The sequence below is a fragment of the Antedon bifida genome, chromosome 3 (assembly GCF_963402885.1).
Source record: "Antedon bifida chromosome 3, ecAntBifi1.1, whole genome shotgun sequence".
NCBI classification, from domain to species: domain Eukaryota; kingdom Metazoa; phylum Echinodermata; class Crinoidea; order Comatulida; family Antedonidae; genus Antedon; species Antedon bifida.
The window spans coordinates 28,858,281-28,884,475 of NC_136228.1; the positions used below are offsets into that span (position 1 = coordinate 28,858,281).

General features: G+C 32.4%; 2 protein-coding genes across 3 annotated transcripts in view; one reads left to right on the forward strand and one right to left on the reverse strand.

Moving 5' to 3' along the window:
- The window catches only part of LOC144836878 (outer dynein arm-docking complex subunit 3-like), a 32,817-nt gene extending 20,097 nt beyond the window's left edge, over positions 1–12,720 (forward strand). The window contains exon 12 of one of the 2 annotated variants that reach the window (XM_078691789.1): positions 9,909–12,720. In XM_078691789.1, coding sequence (XP_078547915.1) covers positions 9,909–10,042 — 134 coding nt within the window. In that variant the 3' untranslated portion in view covers positions 10,043–12,720. The remainder of the gene's footprint in view (positions 1–9,908) is intronic. The other variant, XM_078691790.1, reaches the window with a different exon arrangement.
- LOC144836908 (melatonin receptor type 1B-B-like) overlaps positions 1–26,195 on the reverse strand; it is a 304,056-nt gene that overhangs the window by 88,324 nt on the left and 189,537 nt on the right. The gene's annotated exons all lie outside the window — the stretch shown is intronic.

The following is a 26,195-nucleotide window of genomic DNA, read 5'->3' on the forward strand; positions in this document are numbered from 1 at the left end:
GACATAACTTCAGTTTGTTTGATCTGCCTAGAGGCTCTTTAAAAGAATACTATTTGACGGGATAGACAGCTTTTGATGATTAAAAGTGAAAGCCATTTCGATTCCTTCCACAATCTTCTTAATTCGGGATTAAAATTATTTGAAAATTTCTACTAATGCTTAATGCATTTATCATTTATTTTGATATCTTTAATATTTATTATCCTGTTGGGGATGAATTCATTTCTTTTATTTGATATTACTAATATCTTTACATTAACAGGGGGAAAAGGAATAGATTTCTTGTTGAAAATGTACATTATATGGTAAATTTTATGTGTTTTATTTTCAAGGTTTCCTAATTTAGTTGCTGTACAACTGCTTGTATGATATTTCAATGAATTTGAAATTAATAAAAAAAGAATGTGGTTATAATATTAATAAATTATAGCACTGCCATTACCAACCAGATGTATTGTAACCATAATATTATTCTAATTGTATTTATTTTTAAAGAATATTATTTGATTTGTCTACAAAAAGTAAACAAAATATGTAATCTATACAAACAGGTGTCAGGTACTGTAGCAATGTATGACTATTATTACTATTATTATTAGTATTAAGAAAAAAGAAATAAAAATATAATTATTTAAAAGAAACACAATCTTTAACTAGAATTTAATTCGTCACTTTGACGAATTATAGGTGATCATTTTTATAATTTTATTTACATTAATATTTTTTAAACATGCACGTATGTTAAAATACAATCAGAAAATGTTGATGTATGCCATCCTATTATACGGTTATACTATAGTGCTGTGCCTATTATATGCCATATACATTATGTACAGTATATACTGTATATCTATATACAGTTAGCATTGGTGAAATTTTTCGGCACTGATGACATCAAAATAAACTTGTGGATAACAATATCGAAAGATAATGAATTGAGCAATAAAATATAACAATTGGAAGAAAATTTGGCACGTAGAAGGGCGGTGCGCGCTCTTTAAAAATTGTATAACTTTGACGAAAGAGATGAAAAAACTACTTTTTAACTTCAACTGGCCATATGATAACGTCACAACATCCGATAGGCTTAATTTTTATAATAATTCATATCTACATTTCACCAGCTCTCATAATAAGTTATAAACATCAAGGTCAACTTTAATTCAGAAGAGCCGTAAGTTATTCAAGTATACCTTGTAGGTGAAATTACGTAACCACCGTTATTTAAATTTTAAGACGTGATGACATCATCCAAATGAAAATATTGGCAACTCATAAGTAACATAATTGGTTGAGGTAGAATATATTAAAAATTTAAAGAAAATCGATCACAGATAAGCGAGTTGCGCTCTGTTGAATATGGTGGTCCATTACAAAAGGGGAAAAAACCCTATTTTAAAAATTCATGTGGCCAAATGATGACGTCATACCATTTTGTACGTCTAATGTGTATATACATTTATATCTACAACTCATTGGCTTCCAGAATAAGTTAAAAAAATTGGGGGTCATCGTGCATTCTGAAGAGTTATATTAATTTTAAAAAGGCCTTATTTTTTACTATTTTTAGCACTTTTGTACAATTAATGTGCGCATTTTGTCATTTTTAACCTGCTCGTATAGCGTTATTTTAAGTCGGAACAGACTCAAATTTGGTGAATGTACTAAGGATGGTGAGTAGAATACGATTTGTAAAAAAAATTCATATTTTTTACGCATTTTAAGAATTGCGTGCGCATTTTGTCATTTTTAACCTGCTCGTATAGCGTTATTTTAAGTCGGAACAGACTCAAATTTGGTGAATGTACTAAGGATGGTGAGTAGAATACGATTTGTAAAAAAAATTCATATTTTTTACGCATTTTAAGAATTGCGCACGCAAAAACGCATTTTTGCGCAGTAATTTTTTGAAACACGCAAATGGCCTAACTCATGCTCTAAATTGATCAAAACTTAATTTGGAGCTTTTTAAATTTTTAACGCGCAATTTCACGTGCATGACCTTGAAAAATGTAAGTTTTTATTTGTTAATATTTTTATCCTTCACCTGAAGTTTACGTATAGTGAATTGTATTGATATGTGATAAAGAGTTATGGAGATATGATTGATAGTGTGATTTCACAAAATCGCGTATTAATGACGTCACGGTTGAGTGATCACGCTGAAAAGCTTATTATGGCTAAGTTAAAGTATTTGAAAGACATTGTGAAATTTTTGTGATCATTGTTATTCAACTTTTTAAGATAATTGCTAAACAAAAGTGTACAGAAAGAAGAAGAAGAATAATAATAACAATAAAGATTTCATACAATAACAATAGGTGATCATTTTATTCTAAATGATCACCTAATTAAAGGGTGATCCAGTTCCAACTTCCTTTGAAGGAACTGACCATTGAGGGCCCTTGAAATTCCCTGTAAGATATTAAAGAAAAAACAAATAAAAAAATAATGAACAACAATGATATTGATAGTACCAACAATAAATGTCTAATGACGTAATTATCATTATCAAGATAGGAATAAAAAAAACTAAAACATTACATTTTGTGACGAATACTCTCACCACCGTCCTCAGCATTCTACATAAAAATTTCAAAGTTTCAATACAGTTTTCAATTCAGTACATTTTTTTAAAATTAAAAAACACTGATTACTGTAATTACACTATAGAGAGTATACAATATCTCCTATAATTATATATAAAATATGTATTACTAATACTACATTTTTTTTTTTTTACTAAATAATTTAGGTTGTTTTTTGGAACATTTATTTCTAAATTTGACTGTTAAGATAACTGTTTTTTATACTACTGCAAATGCAATACATTTTACATTTTTCTCTCATAATGTTAACCTATTAAATATTACAATAATCAGAATAAAATTATTATTTAAATTTTCAAGGTTGCTTGGGACAGGATCTATTACATGAAGCGCCAAAAGCAATAAAGTAAAAAAATAATCAATCCATCATCTGCGCGATAGTGTGCAAACAAAATAATAATTGAAACTTGGCTTTTTTTTTACTGTTATAGTTTGATTAAATTTACTGTATGTGTGCGACAGAAAAGTATTTACCTATAGTCATTGTAAGAGCAGTGTTCACCAAGTGCAAATGACATCTGAAAAGTTAATTTAGAAAAAAGATATTACAAGGTTACCATATTTATTCAAATAAACCCCAGGGGGCGTTTATTGTTTAGTCTGAGGGTTTTTAGAGGGCGTTTGGGGAGGCGGTTATTTTTTTAGCATAATAATAATAATGATGAATGATAATATAATAACATGTATTTAATAAAATAAATTCTCCCTAAAAAAAAATCATTATCAAGAAGTGATAAAATACAGCAAAAATTCTATTAAAATGCTTGGTCAATTGTAGATCATGGAAGTCAATGAATTATACTATCAAATAGAAATTTGTTATACAATATTGTGTGTATGCATGTGCCGGGGCGTTTATTTGAGGAAAAGGCCCCAGACGTTCATTCAAATAATACGGTAATTCAAAAGAAGCAAAGATATTATATAAATGGCTATTCATTTTATTATTCAACATTTATTTCATCAACATTTACACAATAAGCAAAACAAAAATATAATTTGGTCGATCAGGGACGACATAGATATGTCCTTAAATCCCCTATTGTAGCTACAAACTCCAAACATATTACAACACATTAAATTAACTTTTAGTTTTTACTTTCTTTTCAACTCAGTTGTGAATTCAGCTGATTATTTAACATTTATAGATGAATGTTATCATGACTTGGTACATAAACATGCAGGTAACATGAATGTGATGCCATTTGTATAAAGTACTGTAGGCTAGTGTCTAGCACAAGAGAGGGACCAATCAGTTGCACTATGACATAATGCTCATAAACAAATATAACATTAACAACAAATTATATAATAATATTTGTTAGTGTTATTTTTTAACAATCGACTGAGCATTGCACTCTATTTAGTGCAACTAAAAGTCCCCATGAAAAAAATGCTAGCATACATACCGATTCATCTAGCTTTGCAGTAGACTAATCTCTGTCACACTGTCAAACTTTACATGTGACAAAAAAATGTGATGTGCCCATATACTGTATGGACACGATGATGTCATAACTACCATATTTGGGCACATCACACTTTTTTTGTCAAACTACAGTAGTTTGATATGTAGACAGGGCTCAAGTCTGTATTTATTGTCTTATTTATGTAATAGTCTACCAGTCGACATCACTTTCCATTTTGTCTAGTCGGAGCTCAAGCATTATACGTATGAAACACCATGTGTGCCAAAAATATTGATCTTTTTATCATTACTAAGTTGAAATTCAGTCTAGAGCCTAGACTAGCTTTACAGTTAATGGTACAGTAGTTGGTTAAAAAAAACTAACCTGTAATTATTTAGGCTTTCATTAACAAAAACAATACATTCGTATGTTTAAATGGCAGCTTCTTTTGTTGTATAAAACCAGTTAGCATGTGATGTTAGTGCTCTCTAGATTCTTTCGTAATGAAAGTTATTTATAGATTTAATACAGCACAGGGTCATCCTTAAGATTATTTGTAACCACCGGATGAATCTATTGGACCAAATCCAGCCATCAATAATGTTAATACACCTATAATGACATTTTTTGTGGAAAAAAAATTGATGTGCCAAAACAGGCATTACATTTACAGGCCTGTCATATAAATTGTCTAGGCCAGTTTACGTGTACTTCAGTTTAAACTACAGTACTAATTTAACTTTTTGTATAGACTTTGTAATTATACAACATCACATCTCTTTTTTTTTCAAAATTGTTTTAATTAATGTACTACTGTACTGTAGTACAGTATGATTCATTTTTACATCAGTTCATTTGCTTTGGTCACTTCTTTGCTTTAATGTGACTGACAAAAAATGCTATACATGTATTAATAATAATTTGTGTCTGTTTCCGTAAAATTGATAATAATGTTGCTATAATTATTGCATCAATTGTACAATAAACTGGTATAAATTCTTGATTGATAAGATTGCTAATTAATATTGTGGCAGAAATTATTATGTTATGGACATCATTCTTATGTGAACAGGCAGTTTCCAAGAATGGGCGTCCATCGTGCATCCTTCAAGTTTGTGTTTTTATCTACTCAGGAATTGGATTTTGATGAACTTTACACACAATTTATTTAGTATACAGTAGTTAGTATTCTGTTTACTTTAACTAAGTAAAGTTGTTTAATTTTTATGGGAATATTGTCTATACAGTAGATTAGAATATATTCCTAGAAACATTTTAAACATAAAATTATTAATATAACATTAAAGTTTTAAGACATGTAAAGCTTGCTTGCTTCCTCTTCAATTAAACCAGGCCATACAAGAGTGATATCCATTTTGATGCTGAAACATAATTAACTTTTGATTTCAATTTGTAATTAATTAGGCTCATCATTGGCTTTTTTTCCTTCTAATTAATCAACATTTACTAATGCAATTATAATATGTAATTAATGTTTGGCATGATGCTGTTTGAGTACCTGTATTACAACACAACAATGCTTTCCAAAAACTACATATTGTATAATAAGGCTTAGGCAATAGTGCTGTTTTAACAAATTAGAAAAATGCTAGTGTGACAAGGCTAGGATTTGTATTTAGAACTTAAAACCTACAGGGATTTAGCCAGTGGTGATGGTGGATGACAGAAAGTTAAGGGATGCCTCATTCACACTGGATTTCTGAGTTTCAACATAAAAAAGTCTTTTTTTCCAACCTCGTCTTGATCAAAATATCCAAACTGCATGTTTTATCAAAATATATTTAATATTAAAGGAAGAATGATCAAGGTTGATTGTTTTAATTACCGAACCTGCACTGCCCTCTTGGTTAGCTTGACCTCAGAGATACTACTATATGCTGCAACCAAAAGTTTTAACAGGACTGAACACTTTGAGAAAAGTGGAACAGTATGCAACTTAAGATCCCTCCTTTTCAACTACAATATATTTATCCATGTTTTTTGTGCGTATTAACTTCTTTATATAACTTGCCTGCAGTATTATATTATTACAGTACATGTTGTTTTAAATGCCAAAATTGCCATAAATATTTCAGTATACAACTAACACTGTTAGTTACATCTCCTTACTACCTGCTTTTCATGTCCATTACTGCAGAAAATTCCCTAATTGTCTAGTTCTGTAGGTTTAAATTGCAACATTACATTATATTGTTGTGTGTCTGTTGCCCAATAAATTCCTATTTCTACAATTTTGTTACATTAACGTTTGAACTGATGTACTGGTTTGATGAAGATTAACGGCGCGCACACGTAACCACTCGCTCTTACGACTGTTTATCATCTATCCTTCACCGGTTGAAGTCCATAAAAGAAATATTGCGCGTGTCCAAAAACGATGTAATCAAACGCCTTAACTAACCTTCGAGCATACCCTACAAACAAACATGGCAGATCAAAGTATATTAACAGGAATCAACACCCATTTGATGCGATCGTACGTCATAAGCCTACAGCCTGTTCCTTTTAACTCTCCCTACGGGCAACATTTTAAGATGCTCTCGAGATCCAACTTAAAATGAACTAACAGTCCCAGCTGTAATGTGCGAGGCATTTGGAAAGTTACCTCCATTAAAAAACATTGCAAATTGCTCGTCGACTCGAAACTCCATCCGTAATTATGACATATGATATGTAGGATTGTTACGGATAGTGCCTTTACCTTGTTTCTATATAGGTGGATAGGTAGTAACTACTACGCTGCAATTACAGTATTTATTGCATTTAAAATTATGATTTCTCTAAATACGTCCTTCTTTTCTCCAGCTTTAAACTCTTCTTTATGACCGATCTATTTAACTTATTGTCTATTTCTGTAAAGTTTTTCAAAAATGAACATTTTTAGTACAGTATTTTCATAAATAAAATTATGTTTCTAAGAAATCTTTTTTCTTTTTTTGCAACCATATTCTTATTTATTTCTGCCAAATTCTGCGAAAATAAAATGATGATTTGTTCTATTTTCACCCCATTAAATTGTTCGCCTTAATTTCATTCTTAAAATGCACAAAACAACGCAATTTAACAACATTCTATTTCTGCTCACAATGTTTTTGTACAGAATGTGCATAATGCGTTTGTGCGGATCACCTGGCTAGTTACCTTTTTTTTTTACATTATTTTACTGGCTTAATATTTAAAACTTAAAAGACACAGTTTTCGCTTTTGGAAACAGTAGTGGGTTACCCCAGTGTTTCAACTCTGATCTTACAGTATCATCAAATGTTTTGGCAATTCCAGATTTTTGTTACATTTTAGGCAGAGATGCAGAGACTTTCCACAGCTATTTTGATTTTTGTATCAGCTATATCATTTGTTTTGGTCTAAGCCAAGGCTTTCGTACCAAATAGTATCTCATAAGACACCCTTTTCACTTTCAGTCTCTAGGTTTGAAACCAAAATTCCCCTAAACTAGGACACAAAGGTGGAATAGTTTGAGGATGGTGTAGGTCGTATTCCCAACAGTAGACTCATAGACTAAAAAAAACAAACATTTTCTTTCTTAAAACAAAAATAAATGAATTACTGTAATAAATAATACTTTGTCCTATAATTCAAGTTGTGATTACACTAGGATTACATTATGATCTGGAATACAACCTAATTAGGGAATGATTGAGCTATGGGATTATATTAGGTCAAATACGATATTTTAAATTGATGAAATTAGTTATGCTATTAACTATGGACTTTACATACAGAGTGTAACAGCATTGAATGAATTTAATATTAAAAAAAACATAATTATAATCATCTTCAAGCTTAAACTATCTTGCGTGATAAGTAATTTCCTTTCTGCAAGATCCTCTATATGGTATTGTTTTATTGTTTAATCATATATTGCAATTATTTGTAATTGTTTTACCATTGTACCATTGGTAGAAATTAATAAATGTTTGATTGATTAAGTGGAAACTCGGATTAGGTACTTATTGACCAATGGCAGCCCCTAACAAGATTACCACACCAGGAGATTATCAACTAATCTGTTTTAATAGTATACCAAGTTCTTTAACATCATGCACTTTATGTACGTGATAGGAGCAATGGTTTCACATCCCATTCAAAAGATGAGGCAATAAGACTAATTAGCATCTTGCCTAATGAATTTTTATGAGCAGAATAACTGAATAATTAAAACTACAAAATGGCCTATTTAAAGTTTGATTTTATTTATCTTTATTTTTCATGTTTTTGCAGACAATACTTGAAAGATAATAAATAAAATGATCAATACAACTGCAATTAATTGTTCTTACTCAACAACAACTTTGTTTGTCACACTCAATATTATCTCATTTTATGTTCTACATTAATTGTAGCAATAAAATTTTAATCTATTGTAGGCCTACTTAGCTGCATCAGTTTTGAAGCCGTAACAGTTTGATTACACTTAGTTCTATTGTTAACACTCTAATTACATTTCCTTTATTGACTCACTAGCAACAAATATTATTTCAATTTTCAGTAAATTGAAAAGAATCGTGAGGATCCATCAAACAATTAAACTAATTATTACACTTGCCACAAAGCTAGTAATATTTATTATTATTGATTTCACCAGATGTGGCAAATAATATAAGCTATAAAGATGATATTTTATATATTGTTTTTATATTTCTGTTTCTTTAAACAATACATTCGCTAGTGTGTGGTCGAACGGTTAAGACAGTAGAACTAGAAATAATATGTAGTAGATATGTAGACTCCATTCCACTCACTCCATATAGTTCTGGTGGAATGAGTCTTCTCAGATACAGTAAGAACTGAACCAGTCCAGTACACACATCTACTATCTAGCTCATTTGTACTTTAAAAGAACCTAAAGTTCTGTCTACACCATCAAACTAGTTTGACCAAAAAGTGTGATGTGCCAAAATATAGTAGTGATGACATCATCATGACCATATGTGGGCACATCACATTTCTGTCACATAAAGTTTGTAAGTGTAGACAGAGCTTTATACATCTTCTGAGACGAGTAAGTTACCCCGGTACTAGTCCCACACAGCCACTGTCTCACACAGCCACTCATCATAACTTAGTCCAGTCTTTGGCTGTAGAGGTCACCCAGTATAAGTAAATAAAAAATAAAATATTAATAATAATAATATTAAATTGGGAACATTTTATTGATGACAGTAGTGGATTAATTTTCACCTGTTCCTTTTCTAGGATGTATGTTTTGTATGTTTCAATGTTATTTCTTTATTATGGCGACTAACTGTATGCTTATCTGCTAAAGCTATGAATACACACTATTTCTTTAATGTTTATTCAACTTATTAATTATGTATGGTTAATTCTTCTTAAAATGTGAACATTGATTCTATTTTTGATTACAATATTGTTTGCATAGTGAAATAAAAACTAGTTTTGCAGTACACCATGTAGGTTTTCAAAAAAGGAAATAAAGTTTGGTTGAGAATGTCTCATGATTTGATTATTTAACTTTTAAGTATAATTATTTCAAGTTCAAGTTTGTTGAGTATTGCAAATTTGATCAATGTGATTATACCTTACAAATAAGACAATGGAGTAGGCCTTACAGACAAACTGTTACAAAATGCTAAAATGTTGACAATTCCTTTTAAAGTATGATTTAATTTTTGAGCTACAGTTTGTTGAATATTGCAAATTTGATCAATGTAATTATACCTTGCAAAAACTTAGAAATAAGACCATGGAGTAATAGGCCTTACAGACAAACTGTTACAAAATGTTGACAATTCCTCTTTAAAGTATGATTCAATTTTGTAGTTATGTTATTGCAAATGTTGATCTGTATGATTATTACTGTTTACTTAACGGCGTTGTTTTCCTTCGACAGATGACGAGGACAGCGGCGAGGATGAAGATATAGTAACAAGAGATAAACTAAAAAAACAAGCACAGTCAATTGTTGACTCAAAGACGAAGAAACACAAAGTTCGTGCTCGCAAGAAGAAAACCATCACAAAGTGAGGATAGAAAGATGCAAGAAAGACAATTTTTTTTAAATAAAGTTGTTAATTTTATTATTAAAATCCTGATGTTTACAATTAAAATATTTGAAAGGTAACACTCTTTATTTAATTGCTTCGAATTGTATAATACCTTTTGTAAAAAAGTTTCTGCGAATTCAAAAATGTATAATAAATAATAATTATTTTTTTATTATTAATACTGTAACATACATAAATTACACAGTCAGTTGTATTATGATGAAATGTACAGTAGCAAGACTGCAGTAGTGTTGCTATTCCATTTATTACAATTATTATAGGCCACATATTTGTTACTTTACCAGGAAAACATCAATTGTGTTCACACGTACAGTTAACTTATTCAGGCCTGTGTTTACTCATTTATAACTTTGATGTACACTATACCTCCGATATAGAAAAGCATGCGCTTCCCATCGTGATTACAATTATTTCGGATGTTTAACCGGTGTGAACGTAGAACAAGCTAAACCTCGATGTAGGCCCTAACTCTCGATGTACTATATAACTCCGATAGAGATACAGTACTAGAGCGTGTAAACATAAGCTGTGTGAACAAGTACTAAATTAAGCGTGCATACAACGTAGTAAAGCTTATCCGAATCATTATCAGAGTCACAACCGACGAGCTCGTCTCCGTGTTGTTAACTCCGATACCTCCGTGTTGTTAACTCCGATACCTCCGTGTTGTTAACTGCGATAGGTTTTAGGAGTACAACCGAGATGCAAATTTAAATATCTGGTAATTGTTCTATTGCCGTTATAATATATTGGTTTCCATTATTAATTTATTGTTTAAATTATTATGCAAAAATATATATAAAATTCGTTTTATGTATGCTATGACTGTACACATTTTCTTTTCAAACTTTAAAAATCAGGTTGATTTCCACAAATTCATGAACCTCCACAATCATAACTTTTATTAATTTTACTACATCGCGATCACGTGGTCTCACTAAATGGTCATGTTAGAACAGATGCTAGCATCTCAGTCCCCTCAGGTCTTTATCAAGCACTGTTCTGTGTCCATTTTGTCTTCATAAAACCATCCGTCATGATCGGTCGGTGCATTGCGCTCACTTTCACCATAAAGCACACACTTATTTTACGCAAAGTTTAATTCTCTACGCAAGATACTTCAACTTTGTGATCACTTGCGCCGTAAAGATCTCACTTTGTCCACATTTATTTATTTCTGTGTGTGGACATTAAATTTAATTGCGTATCCCAGTAGACAGTACCCCGTATGTACGCGTTGTTTAATATCATGTTTCGAACGTTTTTACAGGACATCTATGCAGTACTGACAGGTTTAATGTTTTCTTATGACTTAGTATTGTAATAAGAGATCCCGTAGGAAATGGAAACATAATATATAAAAATATGTATAAAGTTTAATAAAAGTGAAATATAATAACAAGTTTTTTCCGTCCAGTAGTTATGGATATAATGATGGTGTGCCAACCAGTTCTGAAATATTCAACAGATTCAAGAAACGAAAGAAATAGTATTCCGTCCATTGTTAATAAAACCCAAAATAATAATTGTATACCTCTGTTGATGAAATTGTAGAATATGAATGATTTATAAGTACATAGTTTTTCCATGCTTTCAAAAGGTTCGTCCAAAACACTGTAGAAAGGGTAATGGGCCATGGTAAAATATAGGGGATTTATAATAATAAAGGTGGGTTGTTCCCACGAAAGACAAAAAAAGGTAGGGGGTTATCCAGGGACGCGGTTACAGTAGTCTTTTTCTATTGGAGGGAGACATGTATAATTACCATCCTATGTACAATAAAATTGTCCACATCACCAGTTAAATGATTGCAAAATATCCGTCCGTGCAATTTGTGTCTTTTGAAAAGATAACCAAAACTGTCGTGTTTTAATCAACTTGTTTATGTATTGTATAGGCCTATTTACTGTAAAAAATAAAATTGTCGACTTTATTTCAAATGTTTTTTACTTTGTTTTTGCTTTCATCCAAAGGATCCTGGTTGTTATTTTAATGTTATTATGTTATTTGCCTTGTATGTACTGTAGGCCTACTACACCTTTTGACAAAAGCACCAAACTTGGCACAAACCTTTGGGGTCTAACTAATGATGGTATGACGTCATTTGGACCAGTCCCCTTTTTATATATATTACGTAACTATGTTAAAATAAAAGTTTTAAACATGTCAAGTTTGGTGTTGTCCACATGTTAAAGAGTAGGTTGGGTTATTGGGCTATATATAGATATTCTTTAATCTTTGTAAAATTTAAAACTAAATAAATGTATATAGACCTAACGATAAGAAAAATATGTCGATCATAAGCAAACAAAATTAAAAGCTCGGAAAACATTTTCCAGTTGTCATGCTTTTCGGTTGTATGTTTTTCTTTATTACGCGCAAATTCAAATCGTACTTTACGTAACACCTTTGGAAAAAAAAACAATGAAATGGCGAGGTAAAATTATTTTCGAATTTGTTATGCAAATTTTTTCAAGTCTGCACGGGAAAACATTCGTTTAAATGGTTAACGAGCAGTGAGTTGCCACATTCATCGGGCACTTTAGTACAACAACGAAATGTTAATTGGAAAAATATGTAAAAGGGGCTTAATGTAGTGTGTGTGTTTTTAAAGCTTATTCGATTCGTAAGGTTTTCGGACCCATTATGTGGATTTAAAAGTCACAATAATCTTTTAATGACATAATAAATGGAACTGAATCATTTTAAAGTAATTGTTAACGTATCATTCACATTCATTCACTCACAGTTTTCATGTAATGGAATTCGTGTGATTGCTTACGTCTTTAACTATCATGGACAAAGGTATTTGTTATATAAAGTTAGGGAAGAGTGAAGTAAAAAGGTAATTTCATTCTTCCCTGATAATAAAATAATGAATAAACGAATGTCTATTTCCATATCAGAGTGAGTGATTAACTGTAAGGTTGAAGTAACTTTTTAATCTAGATTACTTTACCACGCCAGTCTAACGCTTTACGTGTGAACGTACACTTAATACAAAGAGTGACTCCGAGGCTTATTCCGTCCCTTATTCACTTCGTTATTTAAGCGTGGTTCCCACTAGCGACGCAACGCAAGGACGTAACGCAACTCAAGTGAATTGACCAATCACAAGCGATGGCTTATTCGCTTTTGATTGCTGTCTATAACTTCGCTTGTCATTGGTTAAAACGCTTGCGTTGCGTTTACGTCCTTGCGTTACGTTCTAGTGGGAACCACGCTTACGTGTGAACGTACACTTAATACAAAGAGTGACTCCGAGGCTTACTCCGTCCCTTATTCACTTCGTTATTTAAAGATAACAAGCACTAAATGGAGCCTAAGTTGGCATAATGAGCAAAGCCAACATTATTAGAGAAGTAAAATATACTTTATGTAGGCCTAAAGTAAAGTAAAGTATTTTTATGATTAGTATCCCAACTAAAGCGTTATTACATTCATCAGTAGTTCGTAGACGTTACTGCACCTGACATTCCATTCTAAAACAGCCATCTGTACCATATGACGTCATACGGCATTCGTGAGTGTGCTTCATGAAACAAATAAGTGGAATGAAAGCTTCGTTCTGTGGTAAGTGAATTTTTTAAATGTTTGTATTACCTAATTATTGTATTCTTTTTGCCGACCGATTGACAATAGTTGTAATTGCACAACATTTTTCCTCCCTAAGAATAAGTGTATACAATTCTATAGTACATTTACAGGGATTTCAAGATCGGATGCGCATGTTATAATTGTTTTGACCGTTTTTTCTGTTTGATCGTTATGTATAAAGCTATGAGGTAAACAAATACTTGTTTGTTGATATAAAATTTGCGGTACACCACGTATATATATAGTTCTGAAAAGAACTGTTGAGATTCTCGACGTTTCGATCAATGTAGCCTACTTTGATCGTCCTCGGGAGTGATACTTTTTTTGTTACCTCCATGAATTGAATTAAGTTTTGGTACATTTAAGATTAATTAGTATTGGGTTTTTTTATGACAATTCATGTTTAACCATTGAAATACTATAAGGTTTGTTCTAATTTTGTCCTCCGTTGCACTACATAACCACTGAAGGACTTTTTAATGAATGCAAATAGTTCTCGTTCATTTGTCATTCCTCTAACACTTCCAGACACCACTTTTTCTATTAATATACATATATTCTTATTCTCTGTGTCATTTAAGTTATTAATGATTTTAAACTTAATCTGTAGTGTTAGAATTCGACTTATTCATCAGTGCACTTAAATATTAAATGCAATTAATTTGTTTTCTAGCTGCATTTGATGTTATTTTGAAATAGACTGCAGGCGGTTTTTGGACGAAGCAGGTGTTTTCAATGACTAAAAAATCGTTTTAATGAAAAATCTTATAATTATTTCAGACGCGCTGTCACCGGGAAATGAAAAATTATTTGTACATGCAAAGTTGATTTTTTTTCAATTTTTAATTATATGGTCTTATATTTTGTTGCATACCTAGTGCTATTCCGTCTGCTGTGTCCATGAGTGTTCTAATAACAGTTATTCTATTAGCTCTCTGTTATTGAAGAAACATTGGTTTAAGCAGATATTTCGCACGGGAATGTCAATATACAACATGTATGCATTACAAAATTCAAAGATGTATGTGTCCCCCAAAAATATGACAAATGAAGATTAATAAAATCAGACTTTCATTGTGCCATTTTGCAGTTTTTTAATAAAGTTATTTATTTCCCTAGAAAAACATCGAACAAAAAAAGAAAATAAAACGGTTAAATTTACGCCAACCCCATTATCTAACAGAAAATTGTTTGCTTTCAATTGCATGTGACATTAAAATGGCATATTCAACAAAAATATTTTTGTTTTCAGGGGGACACATTTTACCTTGTCTTTTGATTGGAGGAGTGGATCACATGATATTCATTAACTACTCCATTGAACTACGTCATTGAGAGTAGAATACATACGAGTGCAATTTCGTATTTTTGTCACCGTACCGTGCCCAATCGGAACGGGGTGGCACGAGCCTGTTGACTGATCGCGTTTGAAAGAATAAATTAGAGTAAAAAAAACAGAAACATACAATTATTTTTCATTATTAAAATTAATATGCAACATCTTAACCATTAGGCTTGGTTCATAATGAGACGCAACGCAATGACGTAAGCGCAACGCAATGACGTAAGCGAAATTCAAATGATTTGACCAACGAACAATTGATTATTCGAGCCGCTTGTCATTGGTGCGTTGCCTTTACGTCCTTGCGTTGCGTCCTAGTGGGAAGCAAGCTTTATGGATAACTGTTCGCAAACGTCTTGATCCCTGATATTACATGTTTCCTTTGAAGTTTGAGAGATTATTAACATTAATAATGCCAGCATCGCGTTCAACAAAACCAGGCACGAAATTCATTTTATTTCCTTACATAATTACAGAATTAAAACTAGTATAGTCAAATAAAAAAACAATCTACGAATTATATTTACATAAATTCGTTTATGATATCCTTCCTCAATCGCTTTATGTCGTTCAATCTACTCGACTTTCATTCGCGTCTCAATTACTTCGTAATACTTCCTAAGACTATATCCATTGATTGAATGTACATTGTTTCCGTCGGCGATGAGAGGGTGTATAAGCACGTATTTAGCCTACAAGCACGGATCAATGATAAACAAGAGGAAGGAAAAAATTTTTGGATAGGATTAGTGTTGTTTCCTTGTCTTAGAAAGCACACCCATTTACAATGCCTCTTGTAAAAAGTAATCTAAATTAATGAGTATTTTATTTTAGTATTTTTTATAAATTCAAAACGTTGGTTATCATAAGGCCAATATAGTATTTTACAAGAGGCCTTAAAGCTGTTTTAGTCATTCGTCGTAACATTAAAGTGTGTTTACCACTTTGGACGCAACTTAACGACGTCGGCGCAACACAACTGAGTTGACCAATCACAATATCCATCGCATCGCGCGTGCTAAAGCTTGGTTCCCACTTCTACGCAAACGCAAAGACGCAAGTACAAAGCAATTAATATTTATCCGGCATTATTACCCAACCACCGCGTTTTGGTTGGTAAAATTACTTACGTTGCAACGCTTTTAAGTGTTGCAACGCAACAAATAATAAAATATTGCGTTGCATCCTTGTGAGCAAAGTTTTACGTCGCGAAACAATCTTTATCATCTACGTTCGACGGACTAGCACTGATAAATTTACATACTTCATAAAGTAGGCCAATTATTAGATAAAGGAAACGTGCTTAAGCAAATGTTTACACCTATTGGGTGAATGAACCACAGTATGTACTCGTTCACAGATGTACGCTCTACTTACTACACAGTTATGTTCCCAAGCGTAATAGTTATTGATATTAATATTCAAATAATAACATAGAATAATCAGATGGTGTAGAAAGGATTAAATTATCAGTCATTTTTAGACAGATTTGGACACTGGAGTGGTTTTAGTTAGTTCAAGTAACGAACACAACTTTATAATAATTATTTGGTACCAGGATATGTGTTTATTTCGTCTATTCTCGATTTATTAGGCCATCATACAAAATAATGTCTGTTCCTTTGTATCATTGTTATTCTTCGTTTCTTCAGATTTGTAGGCATATAATAATAATTTGTACGCTCCCCTGATTTGTATTTAGGAAACTAATCCGTGAAAGTAAAAGCTACCAAATTCCACATAACTGCATTCCGTTTACCAGTAACTCCATGTCCATACCAGCTAGTACATAACTCGCATGTTCTCAGTTATTTGAGCATCTAACTAGACACACAGAATGCATGTTTCCTATAGCTATAGCTTTTTTTGTAATGCGAATTAAACTTCCAACAAATGAAAATGATAATAATTTCATATTTATTCATTTAATCTTCTCCAAATCGTTTTCTCTTTTATTTGGTTAAAAAGAAGAGATAACAAATCTTGCTGTTTCATTATCTAACACTTGAAGTTACCGTATATATTTATTCATTTAATCTTCTCCAAATTGTTTTCCCTTTTATTTGGTTAAAAAGAAGAGATAACACATTTTGCTGTTTCATTATCTAACAATTGAAGTTACCGTAATATTAACAATTATTCCATAAAGTAACCTATCGGCAATAGTCCATAATAACAAACCGAGGTTTACCCGAAGTAAGCTACCGAGAACCGTATTTGTCTTTTGTAATACATTGTTGACTGTTCGTATTGTGTGCTGAGATGTCTCAGCTCTGAATGTAAACGAGTGAAAAACCAATCTTTTAAACTTACTTTGTCACTCTTTTGAAGAGAGGTAGTATTAAAGACTAAGTGAAACTCATTCTTTGAAATGAGTGAATTGCTCCACTCTTTTGAAAGAGTGGTTTTCAGTTGTTTAAGAGTGATCCTAATACCACTCCTCAAAAGTGTGAGCATTCACTCTAAAAGAGTGGATTTTGTTTCTTTCTGCTGGTTCCAATGAAGTTGAGCACTGAATTACAAAATAAAGATGAATAATTAAAATACTAAAGCATGTCCTTTTGAAAAAAAATATTAGTTTTAATTTTTGTTGTTAAATATGCCATTTTGTGTCACATTAGTTTATTCACTTTACCAAAAATAAGATCGGAAAAAAAACGTATTTGAAAAAAATGTAATTTAAAGTTGATTGGAAGTCAATGGGTATTTGGTTGAATTTAAACGTTTATTTTGTCTTTTTACCAGTAAGTGAAACATTGTTTATGGAAGTGATTAACTTTCTTCAAACTGCGAAATGGCCTGCCTAAAGTCTATTTTTTTTTAAATAATCTTCATTGTTCATGTTTATGTTATGTTTACTTCGCCATAGTTTTCATATTCATATTCATATTTCATATTTTACAAAAGTAAGTTCTAAATTAAGTGCATGCTAATGTTTAGTTTAATCATGGATTACAATTATTAATTAATTATTTAATCCATGGTGAAATATATAAATTTATTTAGAAATACTTTCCATCACGTGTCGATAAATGATCAATTCAGTTGTTGACATGAAACATAAAAATTATTTAATTATTCATTAAGTTTATTTTGAATCTTGTAATTAATTAAGTTGACTCTCTATAAATCTAGACTTTGTATCCTAATTTGCTCGTTATTTAAGAAATCCATGATGAAGACTCCCTTATAATTTCCAAACATTATGTTTGAATTTTAAATGAATTTCTTCTCTGCGTATAGTGATTTTGTATCGTTGTTTTCTAAGGTGCTACCAGTTTTTGTTATGAATGATTTGAAATTTGTTTATTTTTAGATATATTTTATTGAAACACATATAAAATAGGGATTTTTTCCAGCCACTTACTTTGTGTATTCTATGATGCTTAATGGCAATAATGAATAAGAAAGGTTTGTATATTTTTCCTACCGTACTTCTACTGTATCTTACCCAATCAAACAAAGTTTTGTTTTATTCTTTTCTAAATTTGTATTTAATATTTAAACTACATTAGTTTGTATTGTATGTTTTTGTATGTCGCTAATCTCCACCTTTACTTATGTTATGTTAACTTCATCACAGTTCATGTGATGCACAAAAAAAAGAATAAATACCGTTACTCATCTTTAAATGGAACCTGAATGATAGTGATTTCACAGATGACAAACCCCTTATCCCAAACCGGCCTTTTATTTTGAACCTGTGATTTATCGTTAACCTCTACGATTCCTTTTGAGACACCGTCTATTCATCTTTTCACCACTTATAAGCGGTAACATTTCCATGTTTATAACACGATCCACTCGTTAATTCATTCCAATGTAAAAGGTACTTTGGATAACGCAATAATTAACGTCCAGTGGAACGTGCCGGGTGGGTATCATGATGTAATTACGGTAGGTTTTGGTTCGTTACTTTACAAAAGCTTGGCGAAAAGGAAGAAAAGAAGCAATTAATGCGATATTGCTTATTATTATTGATTGTGACTGAGGTATAATCAACCGATACATTACAAGCCATTACCAGATCCTGTGAAATCTTAGTTAATTCGCCAAGCAATCATTAAGCTTCATTGTGACTGAATGAGCCCTGCTTTATTCTAAGAAGTGATTGTCAAAGTTAGCCTAGCATCAGCAAAAGGTTCTGTAGATTAACTTTGAAGAGAAGCTTTACTGTATAGCCTTCGCTGAGCTGTGTTCGAAAGGTAGGCCTAAGATTTTTCAATCTCTTTTATCTTTGCTTTTCTTCTCCTTAACTAAGCCATTCTCCTCACTAAACCCATTACTTAAGTCATTTCCTGTACATAGTACTCCACAATAGTACTTGTTAAACTTAAATGATATTTGACAAAGATTATACGCTTTGAAGAGATTTAAAACGGTTTTCAGAATTCAGAAAGGGATGTGATGTTGAAAGATTGTTTTGACAAGACTGTTCGGCCTTTTTGATCAAGTTTTTTAAGAGTTTGCGTTCGTTCGTTCACTTACTCAATGTGTATTTGTTAACATTTAGATTTGTTAGGTTAGGCCTTAGGTTTTTGTTCGCAAAAATGATTCACTGAAGAACAAAAACAATGTTTTTTTGAATTATTTCTAGTCGAATTAAATGTCTTCTCAGTCCAATTGATTTAGTCAAACTGATGTTTTAATCGAGACAATATTGCTTCTCCATAGCAAAAATTGACCCCAGTGTGTAAAGAAAGACTTATCTTTAAACTGTTTTCAATCTTTCCGTCGTCGTCGTCCTGCCAACACTATCACTTATCTCGCCACCTTTCCATCCACCTTCCCACATATACACCTGTTTGTTGTTTGATAAGTGTTTTAGTCGTATATTATTGAGTTGACTATTGTTGAGTTTTCTTAATTATTCATATGCAGTATATATGTGGCCTACCCTGCGTACCAATTTGATGAAACATGATGTTCCCTAAATAAAAGCTCTGTCTAGACTGTCGAACTTTATGTAACAAAAAATGTGATGTGCCCATAATATGGATATGATGATGTCATATCACTACCTTATTTGTCAATATCACCCTTTTTTTGTCAAACTAGTTTGATAATGTGGTCAGAGCATATTGTCATTTGACATCTTTGTCAATTCGTTTACCCCAACAATTAATTTGTTTACCCCAACAATTAATTCGTTTGTCTCAGCATCAACGCAATTTTCCTCCATTTTCCGATGTCTGCCACAGTGTAGTTTACCATTATATAATATACCAAACGTAATCAATTCACAGCGACAACCATTGTATGTTTAACGCACTTTATGCAACCAATATCTAATGTATACTCGCATAACAAGAGTTCATGGATTTTTAAATCAAGAAAACACATTTATGTCAATGTACGTTTTTATGATAGCATTTCAGCACTTAGTTATCGTCATGTTTGTTAAGGTAGCATTATCCTCTGTATTTAGACAGCTGACAGTCGAAGCGCTCAATTAATTCATTTAACTTGCATTGACGGCATTGTGCGATGAGATATATATGGCTCGTATTAGGCAATGTTATACAATTAGTGAAAGAGCTTTCTTTAAATTATGTCAAATTATCTCCTGTAGAAATAATAAACATGCAATGTTTTCGTTTTCATGAAACTGTATTTCGCATCATCGTAAATGTCGTTAAAGCTGTGTTATAAATGGAATCTATATTAATTTGAATTACTGTACTTCTCTCTGTGTGCAATGCATGTTTCATATATACTCACAATACTCTGTTTAATGGTCTAACTCTGATTAGCGCAGGCCTACAAAGACTTATGTAGCATAAATAGCACACTCGATATTTAACGAAACGAAGTCTGGTTAAATAGTACGTCAGTCCGGGCTTTCCATGAATGAATATATTAATCTGAATTGAAATATATATTTATACTGGGCGACCTCTTCAGTCAAAGACTGGTCTCCCAGAGGGCCCAGGTATAATCAGTGACTGTGATGTACTAATACACCGGGGTAACCCCCTACTCGTCTCGAAAGATGTACTAGGTTCTTTAAAGTGCACACGAGGTAGATGTGTACACTGGACCTACGGTTTATAGTCCTTATCCGAGAAGACTCGTTCTACCACCAGAACCATGGAGTGAGTGAGTCTCGAACCCCTGCCGATGTTATGGCTACGTAATTACGGTTCCACTCTCTTAACCGCTCGGCCACTCACTCACAATCTTCCTATTTAACGAACACAAACCATTCATTACCTTGTTTTACCATTGCAACTACAGTATTCTATAAACTATCCGACTGCTTCCATTATAAACAGTGCCGAACACTGAATTGAATTTTTTATGCGGAGTACAACAAAATACTCAAAACAACCGTGAGTTCAATAGAACAATTAACTTGAACCATTAAATGATACTGGCAGTGCAGTAGAACGTATACAGATACGAAAATTAACCAATCAAATCGCATGGATACACAAATGTGTGTTACATTAACAGCCAGTAGGTCTAAAATGATTTTATTAATATTATTATTAGGTATGTGTCTATCGTTACGGGTGGATATGATGTTTACGATACAACATTCGCTACCACGCGTTCACAAGTCATTGCGATAATGACATTGACAATTCATGCAAGTAGGCATATAGAAGTAAAGTAAATTTAGTAACATTGCAAAAGTAGTTGAAATGGAACAGGGCGACCATGGCATTTCTTTCTTGATGGCTAATATACCGATAAAAGTCATATACACACCACAGTCCCCTTAATAGGGGTCACCTCAAATAGGAGTTGGTTATACAATAGGCCTAACATTAACATACTACTATAAGTTAGTTTTCACGGTTGAATCATCACTACAGTGTTGCGACGTACGCAAAGCAGAAAACAGTGAATTAAAAATATATCGTCTACGGCACTCTGCTTACGTCGTCGGTTCCCACTTGTGACACGCAATGTTCTTACGGTACTTTGCGTCGATACGTTGCGCAGTGCGCTTACGTCCTTTCTTTGCGTTCTTGGGAACCAAGCTTCAGGCAGGGATACGTACAATACTCTTTCAGAAATAGCGCCCCCAATACCAATTTGATAATCAGCCGATTCCGAAAGTATGATAACGGTATTGATGACGACATAGACCCACTTTAATGAAGCCTGTCAGAAATACCGTTTTCGTTGATTATCTCAACTCTCCCTGTCACTTCATGTTTAATGGTAAGTTGAATTACTGGAACCGTCCCCTTGCTGCAATCGTAAATTAAATTGTTCACTTAGTTTATAATACTGCGATACTTGATATGATGTGCAACCAATGACAATACACGCTGTATTTATTTTTGTTAAGCGGTATGATAACATTTCGGTAAATGGATGCTAATTGCTTTTAGCTTTCTGTTCATCCATCTCATAATTACAGAGATTATTCGCCTAGAAATGCTCAGATCGTAATAACAACGTAACAGTGTAATAGCGCCACCGCCAAAATAATAATCTTTATTTATCAAATTACTCCACTCCCAAAGACTTGTAATAAGACTTTGTTTATGTAGAGCATCTTGTGTATATGTTTGTCTTGTGAACCTCTGAGGGTCCCTAATGATCAGCAATAGCTGGATGGATCACCCTCATTAAATATGGTTAAAAAAAAAAAAAAAAAATTTTTGACCAGACGTTTCCCCCTTCTCGGAGTTATGTACTTGATACTTATACGGTACACTTCGCTTCTACTAAAGGAGTAACCATCTTTTCAAGATGAGGAGCTTTATTTCAAAGTTTTGTATGGTAGGCCTATATGGCGGTATTCCGATATTGATGCCCGTATCACGAGGTTCTATAGTTCGGTTATTAATGAACAATATTTCACCAAATTCAACCGTCAATGGTCGTAACCAGATCGGACCATCACTCTCATTAATCTGCATGTGTTTACGAAATAATTAAGATAATAATTCTGAAACTAATGAATTTCATGTCACTGATACGTACTCTTCGTCTAGAACAAATTGAATTGGATTATATCACATTAAAATGTTAACATCGACACTATAATATTAGTAATGCTACACATTCAGGTATAATTATGTTTATATATAATAATGCTAATACAACATAAACTGCCATAAAATCATTAATAGTATACTGTGGAGTTACTCATGTCACGTTACGCTTTCTGTGTACTGCAGTTTGTCATCACTTGACAAAAACGCAAAGATGGCCGTGCCCAGTTGCTATAAAACAAGTTCCCATTATATTGATCAAATGACTTGCGTTGCGCGCATGTCCTTGCCTTACGTCATATTGCTCAATGTTCTGCGTCCTAGATGGGAACCATGTCTTTAGTACCATACAAATACTGCAATCTTCAAACATCCATTTTTAGGCGGTAAATAAGGAAGGAGACGGCCTAATAATTTAAGCGTGGTTCCCGCAGCGGCACGCAAGGAGTAAGCGCAAGGCAAATATCGATTATTCGAATTGTCGTGTAAACTCGTTTGCCATACGCTTACGTCGTTGCGTTAAGTCCCAGTGGTAACCAAGCTTAGTCCTACTCGGGATCCTACCAATATCCATACCAATTGTACATTTTGTTTGAAACACGTTTCTATCTAAAATAAAACAAATTAACTGTGTAGTAAAATACAAGGCATTCTAACTTCTTTAATACATTCACTATTAGTATATTACATTATCGATGTTCGCTTTTCAAACATTAAAATGTGTGATGCATCAAAGTAAGATGTTGTTATTGTAAATTTTTTCTCTGGAGATTGATACTGCATTTAGATCCTCATTGATTACCTTTCAAATTAAACATTTACCCTTCACTTGACGATTCACCTTCCGGGAGTCAAATCGTTAACGGCTTCAGTAAAGTATTCTCTACCTCATCTCAATCCTTCAATCGTCAACGGTAACTAGTGGAGTCATTTAGAGTCGCAGTTAATGATAGCTTGGCTGTTATTTATCATCCACCCCTCACCGGCCTGACAACTTTAAAATGTATTTGCAATAAATTCTTACATAAAAGGCATGAAAGCTACACATGCCATAAGAGACAAGCAAATATGTTGAAATGTACAATCTGCTGTACAAACACGAGTTACTAATGTTCTTCTTTGGTCCCATCTGCATTCTTTACATTGGTTTTAATGTCGTAAATTACAATCTTAGCTTTTTACGGACACCAAAGCCAGCTTCTTAAAATCATGTAATGATAGAGTAAACCCTGGGGTTAATGTTATATTAACAGTTGATGTTTATCTGAAGGTGTAAATGACGATGAATCATGCCATTGAAACATCAGTTTGTGATGCTGGTGACATGCGTAACGAACTCTTAAAATGTTTTTAAAGATTGATAGTCTGTTCCTACCATATCACAACTGTTTTTTTTTATAATGTCGAAAATATTTCGATTTATGAAACGTTTCAAGTTGATGTTTTTTGCAACACTTCAAGTTGGCCACATTGCCTAAAAGACATAAAAAATAAAATAAAAAAGTTGACGTTTTATTAAACGTTTCAAGTTGACGTTTTACGAAACGTTTCAAGTTAACGTTTTACAAACGTTTCAAGTTAACGTTTTACAAACGTTTCAAGTTAACGTTTTACGAAACGTTTCAGGTAACTTTTTACAAACGTTTCAAGTTAACGTTTTACGAAACGTTTCTGTTTAACGTTTTAACGTTTAAGTTGAAGTTTCAAAGTAACGTTTCAAGTTGACGTTTCAAGTTAACGTTTCACGAAACGTTTCAAGTTAATGTTTTATGAAACGTTTCAAGTTGACATTTTCATGTTGACGTTCAAGTTAACGTTTATGAAACGCTTTAAGTTGACGTTTTATTAAACGTTTCAAGTTAACGTTTCATGAAACTTTTCAAGTAAATGACGCACGTTTGATATTAATGTAACGTTTGCCTTTTTCATTTGTCTAGTAAAATGTAGTAAATTCAATCTTAATGTCAAACCAGCTATTACGAGACTTAATATAGGCTATATAGACTTGAATATATTAAACTAAAATTGTTGTCGATAATATTTCTCACAAATGGTTCCCAAATAGAACAATTTAATCTTGATTCGCGTGGGGAAAATCGTGGTTGCTAAAATGATTCACCCCTTAAGAGACACTCAAATACACTGCTCCATCCAAATTACCCCATCCATATTCTGCGGTTTCTATGAACCCCTAAGATAATCCAATTAATAAATTGAACGCTTTTAATGAGGAATTCTGGATAATTGAATTCGATATTCCATAATATAAAATTACTTGCAATCATTAATACTCACTTTTTTGTGGTGTTGATTGTGAAAAACATAACCAATTATTTTCCAAAATGGCGTTCACAAAACATTTTTATTCGTTTTCCACTAGGCAAATCTATTTTCGTGATTCGGTTTATGTGCTACTACGCATGCGTACATTATTGCCATCTACTTTTTGCAATACAGAAAGTACAGCAACCAATCAGGAATCAGGGATCGATTCGCGCGAATAAATGCGTCTAGTAAATTAAAGATAAGCAATTTAAAATGAACTGTTATGTATAATAAAAAGGGTCATATTAGGTAAAAGCCATACACCAGGTTTAAACCCCGGGTTGCCCTTTAAGAACTGCTACGGACGGCATAAACCAAAGCACTGTTTAATATACGCCAATATTCTTTTTAATTTAAACTGAAAGTTAAGATTTGTAGAAACAAATTTGGTCGGAGACATAATAAAACCCGACATTAACGCTGCTTTAATAGCATACGGGCTTAAAGGATAAACTTTATAGTTGATCTGATTGTATTTCAAAGGTACTAAAATAAGAAATAAATAATCAATGCGTGCCATTTCGCTTTGTTCTTTGTAATGTTGAACTATATTTTAAATAGACTGAATATTTTCAATACTGTTAATAAATATTTCTTGTGTCATATGCGCTGTAACAACCCGAATAATATACTGTTTTAATACAATATCTTTTCTATTTTTTTTGTAACAATTCAACCTCAAAATACTCTTAGGCCTATTAAGTTATGTATTCGGATTTATTTTTGTTTTTTAATATATCGATAAAGTTATTTCTCTACCGTGGGTAGCAACAGGCCGAGTATGGCAAAAGGCTAAGAGTGAGGTAGTTAGGTAGCAACAGGCCGAGTGACATATAGTTATAGGTGACAAAAGACCGAGTGTCGTACTTAGGTGGCAACGGACCAAAAGTGAC